The sequence below is a fragment of the Typopeltis vanoorti genome, chromosome 16 (genome assembly GCF_054136105.1).
Source record: "Typopeltis vanoorti isolate ZY-2024b chromosome 16, IOZ_Tvanoo_1.0, whole genome shotgun sequence".
NCBI classification, from domain to species: domain Eukaryota; kingdom Metazoa; phylum Arthropoda; class Arachnida; order Uropygi; family Thelyphonidae; genus Typopeltis; species Typopeltis vanoorti.
Window position 1 is genome coordinate 99,959,374 of NC_143564.1, and position 13,127 is coordinate 99,972,500.

Here is a 13,127-nt window from a genome sequence, read left to right on the forward strand (position 1 = left end):
TCAAAACAGTACTTTAAAAGGTAGTTGAGAATTATTTATTTTTTTGAGAAAATCTCAAACTAATCCCCATCTCCTCCTGCGATAGCTGATGTCTCGTTTTTCTTGTTTTAAATTATGGGCAACCTATATTCAGCATACAACATAAATCACTGTATAGTTTCAAAAGATTAATTAGGATAGGTGTGTACCCCAGTATTTAAATGAAAAAGAATGAAATGCCATATTATTAGCATCTCGATGTTAAAATTTCCATTGCTAAGATTCATGTCAAACTTTCTATTAAAAAAAAATATATATATATATATATATATATATATATATATATATATACAGGATACCTAGATTATCGCGATTCTCAATTTATCGTGGTTTATAATTTGATACCAAAATTCCAATTATTGCGCTCCAAATTCGAATTATCGCAGCCGCGAGATGTAGCCCACTACATATGCAACCAGTTCGAGTCGCCACTCTCCAGGTATCGCTCTCTTGTAGTGCTTCGTTTTTATCCAACGGCACCTGCTCACCACTCACTAGTAACTGTCCGCCTTTGCTTAAGTACATGTGGATATTGATTTCTCTTCTTATTTACCCCTACAATGAATGCTAAAAGAAACAAGGATGATATCAAGTCTATAGCTATCAAGAAGAAACGTAGAGTGATCAGCTTAGGAGATAAGTTGCATGTGATAAATAAGTATGAAGCAGGCATAACCAAAGCCAAAATTGCAAGAGAGTACAGTCTAAATGAATCAACTGTTTGCCATATTTTAGACCACGCTGCAAATTATAAGCAACTAGGACAAAGTGCATTGACCCAAACTACGAGAAACAGAAGTTATCTTATGATTGAAATGGAAACGTTATTGTCAGTGTGGATTGTAACCAAAAGAGAATTTCTCTTAGTCAAATGACTATAAAAATAAAAGCATTCAATATGTTTGAAACTATAAAAAGAAAACAATTAGAAAGCGAAAATGATTCGACGTCAGAAGTGGAAGAAACTTTCTCTGCAAGTTCAGGGTGGTTTGATCGGTTCAAAAAAGCGATCGAGCATTCATAGTGTTCGTGTACAAGGTGAAATTGCAAGTGCCGATGAAAAAGCAGCAGCTAGTTTTCCTGGTGAATTGCAACAGATCATTGAAGAAGGAAATTATACCAATAATCAGATATTTAATGCTGACAAAACAGGCTAATTATGGAAAAAATGCCCACTAAAACATTTTTAGCACAAAATGAAAAATCACAGCCTGGCTACAAGGTTTCAAAGGAGCGTGTAACACTTTTACTATGTGGCAATGCTTCTGGAGATTACAAGATGAAGCCTCTCTTTATTTATCGTTCACAAAATCCTTGCCCGCTTAAAAGTTTAGATAAAAATTTTCTCCCTGTTCATTGTAGACTCAATAGAAAAGCTTGGATGACAAAAACTATTTTTGAGGATTGGTTTAAAAACTATTTTTGTCCTGAAGCTGAAAGGTACTGCAAGTCATTAATTCTTGATTTTAAAATCTTGTTGATATTAGATAATGCACCTAGTCATCCAACAGCACTGAATGATTTGTGCGAAAATGTAAAAGTTATTTACCACTTAATACCACTTCCATCATCCAGCCAATGGATCAAGGTGTAATTGCATCATTTAAGGCATATTACCTACGAAGAACTTTTTCACAAGCAATAGAAAAGACTACAGGAGATGAAGCTATAACTTTGACAGAATTCTGGAAGGCATTCAATATCAAAAATTGCATTGAGAATGTCAAGGAAGCATGGAGTGAAGTAACGTCTAGCAATCTGCAGTTGGCGTGGCAAAAAATTATTCCTCATTGTGCAAATGAATTTGAAGGATTTGAAAATGAAGTAACCCGTGTTATCAATGACATAACTAAGCTTGGCTTCGATCTAGGACTAAAAGAAATTTAAAAAGGTGATGTTCAGGCCCTGCTCCAGTCACATGATAAGGAGCTGGATGATGAAGACCTAATTAACCTCAAGAGAGAACGTGCTTACGATGCTCAAATCGATGACAATGACGAACAAATTGACATGGCACTGAAGGAATTTACCCTCAAAGAAATGAACGAAATGTTTAGAATTGCTGAAAATTTTAAAGAAAAAAAACTCGAACGGTGATCCTAATCTGAAGCGATTATTGAAAGTTCGTCAGGAAATTGAAAATTCCATCCATTGTTACCGAGTTTTATATGAAGAAAAAAAGAAAGAAAAAATTCCAACAGACAACTCTACACCAATTTTTATCCAAGAAAGAATAATTGTATGTACTGTATGTACTCCTTATATATAAATAAAGATTAAAGAATAATCTTGTTTTTCTAAATGAACCTTCATTTTTTACTTAACACGTTTGACACATTTCTTTTTTACTTCATATATAAAATTTAATTAATAGATTTGAAAAATCCTTGGCAATGATCACCCATTTTAAAGGCATTATTTATCCTGATTATCACAGATTCGATTATTGCGATATTTTTTGTGGCAACAATAACAGCGATAATTGAGGTATTCCTGTGTGTGTATATATACATAGAAACAGGAATGCAAATAAATAATTTACTAAAATTAATTATTTACAAGCTGACATTTCACTAGCTAAAGCTAGCATTATCAGAGACACTATAACAATATGCAGTTAGTAAAGACAACGACCTCAAGAACAAGGACAGTCATGTGCATGAATGGCGACTAGTACTCTTCATTGTAATTTCTGTTAATAATGTTGATGGGCACATAAGTTAGTGTCCCAAAATCTATGCCAGATCACACCATCGGTTCTACTGCAGTTTACCAGGTTCGTTCTATAGAAGTTGCGCTACCTCTAGGAATAGTCTCTACAATTTAAACTGGAATTTGTGAAGTAGCCTGGTTTTAATTCCTCTGATGAAATGGTCTTCCTCTAATACATATTGTGCTAATCCATTTATTGGTCATCCATACCAGAGAGGTACTTTTTTTTGACCAGGGTAGTATCTCCTGACTGTCTGAAATATTTGGTTCCACACTGACAGGGGATGCTGAAAAACACTAGGAAGGTGAGAGGATCCTGTTGATCCTTGATTTGTTTCAGAAAAGATGGAAACTTTGTTTAGAGGTTGCATACAGTTCTAATTCTGTGTTGTTTCAGGGAGGAGCTCAGTTTATCTGTTATATCTTTGATATACGGTAAAGACATGTATATATAGTTTGACTGATGAGCTGTCAAATGTTTTGAAATGTTGGTGCTGTTTCTATATAGACAGACATGTTTACAAAATGTCAATTACAAGGGAAGTGAAAGTTAACATTGTAATTTACGTTACATGAATAATTAAATTAACTTACCAGTACATAAAAGATTGTGAAATGAACAGTTATAAATGTTGGCTGTTTCATAACAAAGTTATAATTAAATAAACTTTTCTGCAATGTGAAGAGAAAACTTCATCGTTTCAAGCCCAATGCTAGAAAACAGTAATGGTGGCACACGATGGCGAACTTGAGCAGAAGTTTATCAAATGCATTTCTGAGCATGCAAAGAAGAGAAAAAACCATTGCTGTGTTCAGTTGTTTGGGGAGTAGGAAAGGAACACAACAGGAGAAAACTGTGGAGCTTCTGTGTCTTCACTTTATGAAGAGTGAAAGAGGATATTCTTGTAAAAAGAGATAAGCATGAAGTTTTTAGTAGTCATTAATCCATATAGGATTTATTTCAGTTAAAACTGAAATGAACTTTATTCATTTCTAGTTCATACAGAATGGACCCAGTAAAATTTGTTGTATTTAGGATTCTCAGTCTGATAAGTGATTTCTAACTGTTGGCATGTTTTATTTATTTTTTTGAAGCTTTCATATAGAAGGCAATGTTGTTATTCTGAAGTGTTCAAACCATTGATAAGGTTTTTAAGGAGAACATTGAGATTTTCAAATAGAAAGTTAATTGATTGTAAAGTGATAATATGGTTGATAAAGTTTTAAGTAGTCTATTCAGTGGAACTTGTTACTTTCACACAGAAAGTGAAGTTACAAAAGTATCTTGGATGAAGACAAGATATGTTTTATTCAGTGTTTAAGATGTAAAAGAGAATCTGCTTGTCTTATGTTGCATTGTAGGGTGAAAAGATTACCACATTCATGGAACTGTACTCCAGAAAATTGATGAAGTCAGAGATTTGAGAGTGTTAGTGGATAGGGAGTTAAATCTTAGAGGGCACAGAGTTTTACGTGTAGGTGCTAGGGAATTGTCAGTGGCTTTGACCATGTCGTTTAATCTAAGTCTCAGCTCTGGATTAGTCCCAAGTTGTTGTCAAGGTACTGGAGAAGTTGGTAAAGAGCAAAATACTGGAATGGATAGACAAAAATAGGATACTGTATGGGGGGGGGGTCAACATAGTTTTGTAAAGGGTAGGTCGTGCCTCAATAACATGCTCATGTTTTATAATATAGTGACAGCTGAGCTGGATAAAGGTAATGGATTTACAGTAATACTGTTGGACTTTGCAAAATGGATGTCAGTTTGTGGCAAAGTGTAATGTTATGCATTTTAAAGTGAAAACATTACCAGCTGTATACTACAATGATGGATCTGTACTCCAGGAAATTGACGAAGCCAGAGATTTGGAAGTGTTAGTGGATACGGAGTTAAAGTTTAGAGGACACAAAGCAAAAGTGGCTAAATCAGCACATCAGATTACTTGGCTACTGAAGAATACTTTGACAAGCAGAGAAATGCAGGTTATTATTACTCTTTATCAAGAATTGATAAGACTATCTTGACTGATGTGTGCAGATCTGGTCACCTGGGTTTCTTGGAGATGAGGAAGAAGTGGAGAGGATCCAGAGGCAAGTGAACTAAGATAATAGGTCTATGGAATGAACCTTATGAGGACAGGTTGAAGATGTGGGTTAAAGAAATTGGTTGACAGGCAGAAAAGGGATGATATGATTGAGACATACAAATTACTGAAGAGTTTTTACAAGATTAATTCAGAGGAAATTTTTCAGAACATGTCTGGTGGTGGGAGAATTAGGGGGGCCATCCATGAAACTGAGTAAAAATGTAGTTAGCAAAGGTGTTAAAACTAGGTTTTTTGCTTGGAGAGTAGTGAATGAGTGGAATACGTTGCCAGAATCTGTTGTGGGTGCCATGACTATGAATGAGTTCAAAGCAAACTATGATAAATAGTGAAAATGTTGATGTTGGATAGTGCTTGCCATGATTTTTTAGGGCCTTCCTCGAAGAATCTAAGGACTCCATGGAGTAGCTTATAATAATAACAACAATGATGCATGATTTGATTATGTATATATTTGTGTTATTTGCAGATTAAAGATTTTTATTTTGGTTACGAGAGATTTGAAGACTGACTCTCTTAATGAATTCAATGGTTATTAAGGTTATTTACAAGAATAAGTTACATATGAGATATCCTAGGATAGGAACTTGCATGCAAGCTAGATTCAGGAGTTTAGTTACAGTGTTTTCTTGATATTCTGTGATTTACCAATCAGAGTGTGTGAGCGTGAGAGAAGTAAATAAAAACAAATACACCCCCACCCAGCTGTAGTCTCACACCAAGCAATGAAATTTGGATAGTCATAAGCAACCATACGAGCGGTTGGAGAGCAAATGTGGTAACCACTTGGTCAATAAGGCCAGCAACTGCTGCTCCATTATGCTACTGCATAATGACCAAGTTGTTTTTGTTGTGCATGAAGAACCATGCTATTATCACTACTTCATTTTCTGTAGGTTTGCAATAACACCCAAATCATGTTGTCTACTAACCATTACCCATAATTGGATAAGATGTGCTATTGATTGGAATGAATATGCGCATGTATTGCTAAAGAAAATCAATTTTGATGAAGTCACGAATATGCTTTTCTCCCTATACTACTGTTCATACATTGTTATCTATTCGCTTTCTGGCAGTTTACATAGGATGCAAATAATGCACACCAGAAATGTCACATATAACCAATTATGCTGTTTCAAAGTATGAAATCAAAATATTTACTAGTTTTAATGCTAGCTTGCATATAATATGAATTAACTCATTTGTCAATGAAAATAAATAAAACTAATTACCAAAGATCGGAAAACTGCTACAACACCAGCCAGGAATAAATACAAAAGAAAAATGACATCCCAAGGCCTATTCTTTAGCGGCTGAGGAAATAGATTGGTCTGAAAGATAGATGATTAAAAATAATTTTTAGATTCACTTAACAATTAACTGACTAGAGTAAACTGTAAATCTAATTCCCTAGTTTAAGAAATTAAATTTTAATGTTTTTGTTTCAATTATGAAAAGCTAATAATAATAATAATAATTTAATTTTAGCTTTTATTGATTGATTTTCAAACTGCTCTTTAGTTGTCTTCTACTTTTTTAAAATTATTATTAATAATTTAATGTTCACCATATAACCAAAAAATTTATCCCTAGAAAAATGACTACAAAAGTTTTAGCAAAACATTTTTTTTTTTTTAACTACAAATATGAATGGAGAAAGTCTGTTATATATATATATAAAAAAAAGATGCATTTGGCATTTTATATAATGACGTTATTTGTTATCACAATTAAATTTTGGCCATTTATTGGTTTATAAAATGTAGACAATTTTGTTTCACAGAATTCTGGTACAAATTGTTCACATGAAACCAAAACTGGGATGACAAATTTCAGAACATTATAGATTCCAAATAAATACCCAATCATCATGCAATTTTTTGCCAATTCAACTGAAACCGAATTTTTAATTCCAAATTTTATTAAATTCTGTCCAGCCAGAGCAAGGCCATTATTTTATATAATCTTCAAAACATTGTCAACTTTTTCCATGCAAATGGTTCACTACAATAAAGGAACCTGCTTGACAAATTTTGTTAACTATTATTGTCACTAGGAAGTATAGAAACAAAATATAAAGATTTACAGCCCCCCCCCCAGTTCTAAATAGATCATACAATGATTAAAACATTGAACAGTAACCTAACAATTAAAGTGGTTCTACAGTCCCACGGTCATATCTAGAGGCTCTTCAATGAATTCAACAACATCAACTCATTACTATTAACAATTTTCCAAGCAGTCAATAGATTCTCTGCAGAAGGTATCACTTAATCAATGACATATCTGTCATATTCTAAGCATTCACAACAAACTCTGATAGTGTGTTCTGCTCATCTAACACACCATGCAAAAAAAATCTACTCCTTATTCCCTTGTTCACCAAACCATTATACAATCCAGAGATTGCCTCTGATTTTTCTTTTCTCACCCTGTACCCAATGTACATTAATCATGTAAAATTCACTGACTAACAGAAATATCTTTATAATAACACTTAATTTCTGTCAATCTACTAAACTCTAAAAACACTAAACTCAGTAGGAATTTCCCTATTGAGTGTTCCTGGTAAGATTTATGCAAGTATGCTTGAGAAAAGACTATGAAAAATTGTGGAAAGGAAACTTGTAGAAAAACAACCTGGTCACAGAGGTTTTCAGGATCAGATTTTCACTTTGAAATAGTTGAGAAATCATGGGAATATAACAATAATCTGTATTTATGTTTTGTAGACCTTTTCCAAGTTCCAAGAGAAAAACTGTTCAAATTGCTACAGTTACACGGTGTAAATGGGAGATTATATTGGGCAATAGACAGTCTGTATCTGAGTTGTAAGTCAGCAGTTAGAACTGTAGAAGGCAGAGGAAGATGGTGTGATGTTAAATCAATTAAATCAGGTGTGAACTAAGGTGCACAATATCTCCACTGTCATTCAAGTGTATATCATTTAATGCAGATTTAAAGCATCTTTATGCAGATAATGTTATACTCCTAAATAAGTGTAATAGTAGTCTTCAGGAGTCTCCAGTTAAATTGAAGAACTTTTATAATAAATTTGGTATGAAAATCAGCAATGAAAATAGGCAGAAACATTGAAAACAAACTGCATCCTGAACTGAAGATCCATAGAACAAGTAAAAGATTTCAGCTATTTAGGAATGATTTTTAATGAAGATGGCAAACTAAATATGGAAATCATTATTATTATTGCACTGTACCTCCATGGAGCCTGAATATTTATCACAGGAAACCCAAATTATCCACAGAATATCTATCATGTCTATTCTTGAATCCATTAATTGACAAAGCATTCACAACTCACTTTGGTAACCCATTCCATTCATTCACCACTCTTCAAGAGAAAAATCTAGGCCTCACACAGCTACTAACTATGCTCTTACTCAATTTCCAGAGATGACCTCTTAGTCAACAGAAACAGGCAACAGAATTTCCATAACTGGTGATGGAAAGTCAACTGAATAAATTTATGTGGAATAAGAGAGAAATTATACTGCTCAAAACAATTATGGGATATTTTGGTTTTCTTGTAAATTATAAAGTTATAAAAATAATTTACAGACATAACACATTTATTTTAAAATATTCTTAATATACAATAGTGTAGAATACGCAACTGCATACAAAATCATGTTAAGACTTGTCGAAATGTGTCTTAGCCGTATTAGCATGTAGTGGATATAAAAGCATGGCTTGATGTGCTCTCTTCCACAGCACATAATTATCACTTCAATTGTAAACTTGTTTCAACTACCACCCATTATTTTGTTAAAAATGGCAAAGCAACATGATATCCCAGAATCCATGGCTTGGAGAGCCGTTGGTTGATTAGAAGCTGGACAAATGCAGCAAGTTGTTGCTCAAGTGTGTCATGTATCCCCAAGCGTAATTTTGTGACTTTGGAATTGCTTTCTGGAGACGGGAAATGTTCAAAATCGTCTTCATGCCATACGTTTATATGCTCAAAGACCAATGGTTTGCATTCCATTTACTGCAAATAACAAAAGAGCCTGAAGAATTTTGGCACAGGAACACTGCAATTGGATAAATGAGGATTGGGCTCGTGTACTTTTTAGTGATGAGTCAGGGTTCAGTCTGAAACCAGACAACTTTTATAGTTTGTTTGTGAAAGACCCCAACATTAAGGTGGAAGTTTGATTGTATGGGCTGGAATAAGTATAGGTGGCCATACTACTGATCTCTATTTTATCAGAAACGGTTCCTTAACAGCCCAAAGGTATCACGACGAGATTTTGGAGCCTATAGTTTGTCCATATGCTGCTGCAATTGGCCAAGAATTCATTTTTATGGATGACAATGCATGTCCACACCGTGCAAATTTGGTACAAGAGTGGTTTGAGGAAGAAGGTATTGAAGAGATGAACTGGCCTGCCTGTTCACCAGATTGTAATCCAATCGAACATGCCTGGGATGCTTTAGGTAGGTGAATTTCTGATCGACTGGTGCCATCATGATCGCTTCAAGAGCTTGAAATTGCTCTCACAGAAGAGTGGGGAAATTTCTCACAAGAACTGTTTGATCATCTTATCTGGTCCATGCAATCAAGATGTACCACTGTTTTTGCTGTTAAGGGAGACCATACACCCTATTAAATATTAACAAAAGCGTTTTTGGCTATTTAAAACACTAAACTAGCTTTTAAAGACAAAGTGCAAAGCAATTTTAAGTTATGGATCTGAGAGTTGGGTCAGAAATAAAACACTTGATCAAAGCCTGAAGACAACAGATATGAGAGTTCTGGGAAAGATTAGGAGAGTGAACAGATGGCTGCACTGCATTAGCAGAAAAGACTGCAGAAGTAGAAATTTGTGGAAAATTTGTGGAAAATTCTGAAAAAATGCCCAAGAGAATATCTATATATATATATATGTATATATATATGAAGGATGAACAGAAGTTGCCAAGAAACAAGCCACAGAAAGTTCATCTAATGATGCTGGAATCAAATGTCTTTTAAGACCTCAAAATTAAGATACATGTTATGTATCATTCTAAGAACCTAAAAGTACTGAAGAGTATGATTGTCTCCCTCAGTGATACTTAAGAGCATTTACTGAAAGGCATAAGTGATCCATGAAAATCTTCAAGGTTGGTTTGTGAATTATTTTATTTCAGCAGTAGAGTGACAACTTCAGGCTAAGAACTTGGAGAAGTTTCTCGTATCTGTTGACAACACATCAGCACACAGCTGAGCACTCCCCAGGATTCATAAATGTAAAATTTTTGTCAACAAATACCACTTCATTAATTCACTAATGATCAGAATGACATTTCTAACTTTAAGATGATGTACTCTAAAGCTTTAAGATGAAGTACTATGAGCTCTGATATTCAAACAATATTCAGCAGCAAATGATGGAAAAGGCAAACCAATATTAACAAAATTCTAGGAGTTCTAACATCAGTGATGTTACAGATAATACTGGCAAATCCATAGTAGAACTTGAGCCAGAAATCATCATTGACATGGAAAAATTTAAGGCCTTCTAATACATGTTCTATTTTGAAGGGTTCAAATCTGGGCAACACCTGTAGTAAATATTGGCATTGAGATGACATTGGAAGATATGGATGAGCTTGTTCAGTCTTCTTCTGGACCTCTTTGAAAAGAAATCCTTAGCATTGACAAGTGTTGTCAGAACCTGTATACACAAAGACTTGAAAAAGAACATGTACACTAGAAAATATGATGGGAACTTAATGAGTGACACAAACTGAAGTTGCTGTTCTCTTCATATGACCTTGATCATGACAAAGCATTCAAGGCTTACTTAGGACTTCATTCTCATGTTGAGCCATATGTATTTATACACTGAATGAAATGAAACAGGAGAAGATGATTCTTTCTTTGATAAGAATGACTTACTTCTTACCACATTGAGAATCCATCCCCTCATTAGGTACACAAAGTTTTTTTTTTAATATACAGTTAATTCTCTTTTTACACAGCTTTTTTTTTTTTTTTTACATGATTTCGAAATGACACAGTTTAAAAAACAAAGCAATTCTATTTTTACACTGTGTATTTTGATTTAACATGGTTCAAATGCCGCTTAGTTTTAAAATTTCTGTTTGAATTCAGTTCTTTTAAAAAGGGTTTTTCCATTATAAATCATTTCCTAGTATGGTACATATGTACTTAAACTTGAATTTTGGGGAACCTCCTTGATATTTTAAATATCACGGATTACTCTATGCTACAAAATGTACACAAATGCCAAGTAGAACTTATATAGCAAAATCACAAAAAAGTGTTGGTGGCTTTAAAGTGGCTAAGGATTGTATGACTATTATTTTGCAGCAATGCTTCAGGAGATTGTATATTAAAATCATTACTCATTAATTGATCACTAAGACCACAGGCAATGAAAGGTGTGGATTTTTATGCATCACCAGTGCACTGGAAGGTAAATAAAAAAGTTTGGGTTACAAAAGAAATTTTTAATGAATGGGTCCATCAATGTTTTGTTCTAGAAATTAAACACTATTTGATGGAAAAAATCTGGACTTTAAAGTTTTATTGATTATAGACAAGTGCCTGTCCATCCTGTTTTAGAACATCCGAATATGGAATTTTGTTTTCTGTTACCTAATATAACATCCTTATTACAACCACTAGACCAGAGTGTGATCACTACCTTCAAAACTTACTATATAAGAAGAACATTCCAATACATTTTGGATAAACTAGATAAGGATAATTTACTGACAGTTATCGATGTGAGAAAGAAATTTTCTATTTGGATTGCATCAAACTTGCTAAGTTGGTGTTATCAGAATTGAAACCATCAACTTTAAATGCATGCTGGAAAGCTACTTGGCCAGAATGTGTGAAAAAGAAAAATCCTGCACCTTTACATACAACTGAATATCCCAATATCATCAGATTAGCACATGCAGTTGGCAGAGAAGGATTTGATTATTTTTTCATCTGCAGATGTTGAAGATTTGATGGTTGACAAGGTTGTTAGTGATGACAAAAAAATAGAAGCTGTCCTTGAGAATCTCGATGAAAAAGAAAAAAGGGATGATGATAATTCAGTATCTGAGAATTTGACTGTAATGAATATGACCATGTTGCCACCTATTGGTGAGAGTGATCATAGAGTGATCACCTGGGAGGTGGCTAAAGGTGTGAAATTTTTGATTAAGACAGGGTATATGTGGAATTACCGTGCTGGTAAGTATGACAAGCTTAGGAGATTGCTTGGATCAGTGCTATGGCATGTAAAACTGCAAGGGCTGGATGTCGATAGAGCATGGGAAGTGGTCAAGGAGCATTTATAGGAGGTAATGGCTGATTGTAAATCTAGAGTCCGAATAGTAAAACAATTAGAGGTTAAATGGATGAATAACACCATTAAGCTTGAGCTGCAAAAAAAAGAAACAACTGTGGAGGGAATTTAAAGAGAAAGGTGACTTGCAGGCACACGAACGGTATAAAGTGCAGGCCAGAAGGGTAATGAGTGTGGTAAAAAAAAGCAAAAGCGGATTATGAAAGGAAACTAGCTATGCAAGCTAAAGAGAATCCCAAACAGTTCTTTTAATATGCTGCAAGCAAAAAAAAAAAAAAAAAAAAACTGTACATGGCAGAATGATTTTAAGGAATGACAATGGTAAGGAGGTCACTGAATCAGTCGATATAATGGAATTACTAAGCGAGCACTTTGCAAGAGTATATCATCCAGGTGGTGACATTGAAAAAATGAAGGAACCATTAGTTTATACGGGAATTGTGATGAATGAAGTGGAGGTGAATAGTCTATTACAGAAACTTAATGTGAATACATCTGTGGGATTGGATGGTATACTGGCACGGGTCTTACATGAAGCGGCTAAAAATTATCAGTGCCCTTGACCATGTTGCTTAATCTGAGTCTCGGGTCTGGTTTAGTCCCAAAGGTGTGGAAAGAGGAGAAAATAGTTCCACTGCATAAAGGAGGATCCAAGACTACTGTTGTAAATTACGAACCGATCAGCATATCATGAGTCGTTGTCAAGGTCTTGGAGAAAGCAGTCAAGGGAAAAATAAAGGAATGGATTGATAACAATGAGATACTGTACTGGGGACAGCATGGCTTTGTGAAGGGTAGATCATGCTTCAGTAACTTGCTCAAGTTTTATAACACAGTGATGGCTGAACTGGATAAGGGTGGTATCCTGTCAAATGCCTTACCAGTTCCAGCAGAAGTGATTCTGCTGAACCTGGCTAAGGCATTTGACAGGATA

At 34.4% G+C, this 13,127-nt stretch overlaps 1 protein-coding gene across 3 annotated transcripts in view; it reads right to left on the minus strand.

The window, feature by feature from the left end:
* Positions 1 to 13,127, minus strand: part of LOC150098217 (transmembrane 6 superfamily member 1-like) — a 137,333-nt gene that overhangs the window by 39,149 nt on the left and 85,057 nt on the right. For 2 of the 3 annotated variants that reach the window (XM_090406139.1, XM_090406138.1), the window contains exon 6: positions 6,092 to 6,190. The exons of the other annotated variant lie outside the window; for it this stretch is intronic. In XM_090406139.1, the coding sequence (XP_090262265.1) occupies positions 6,092 to 6,190 (99 nt within the window). The remainder of the gene's footprint in view (positions 1 to 6,091; positions 6,191 to 13,127) is intronic. 3 annotated transcript variants of the gene reach the window in all.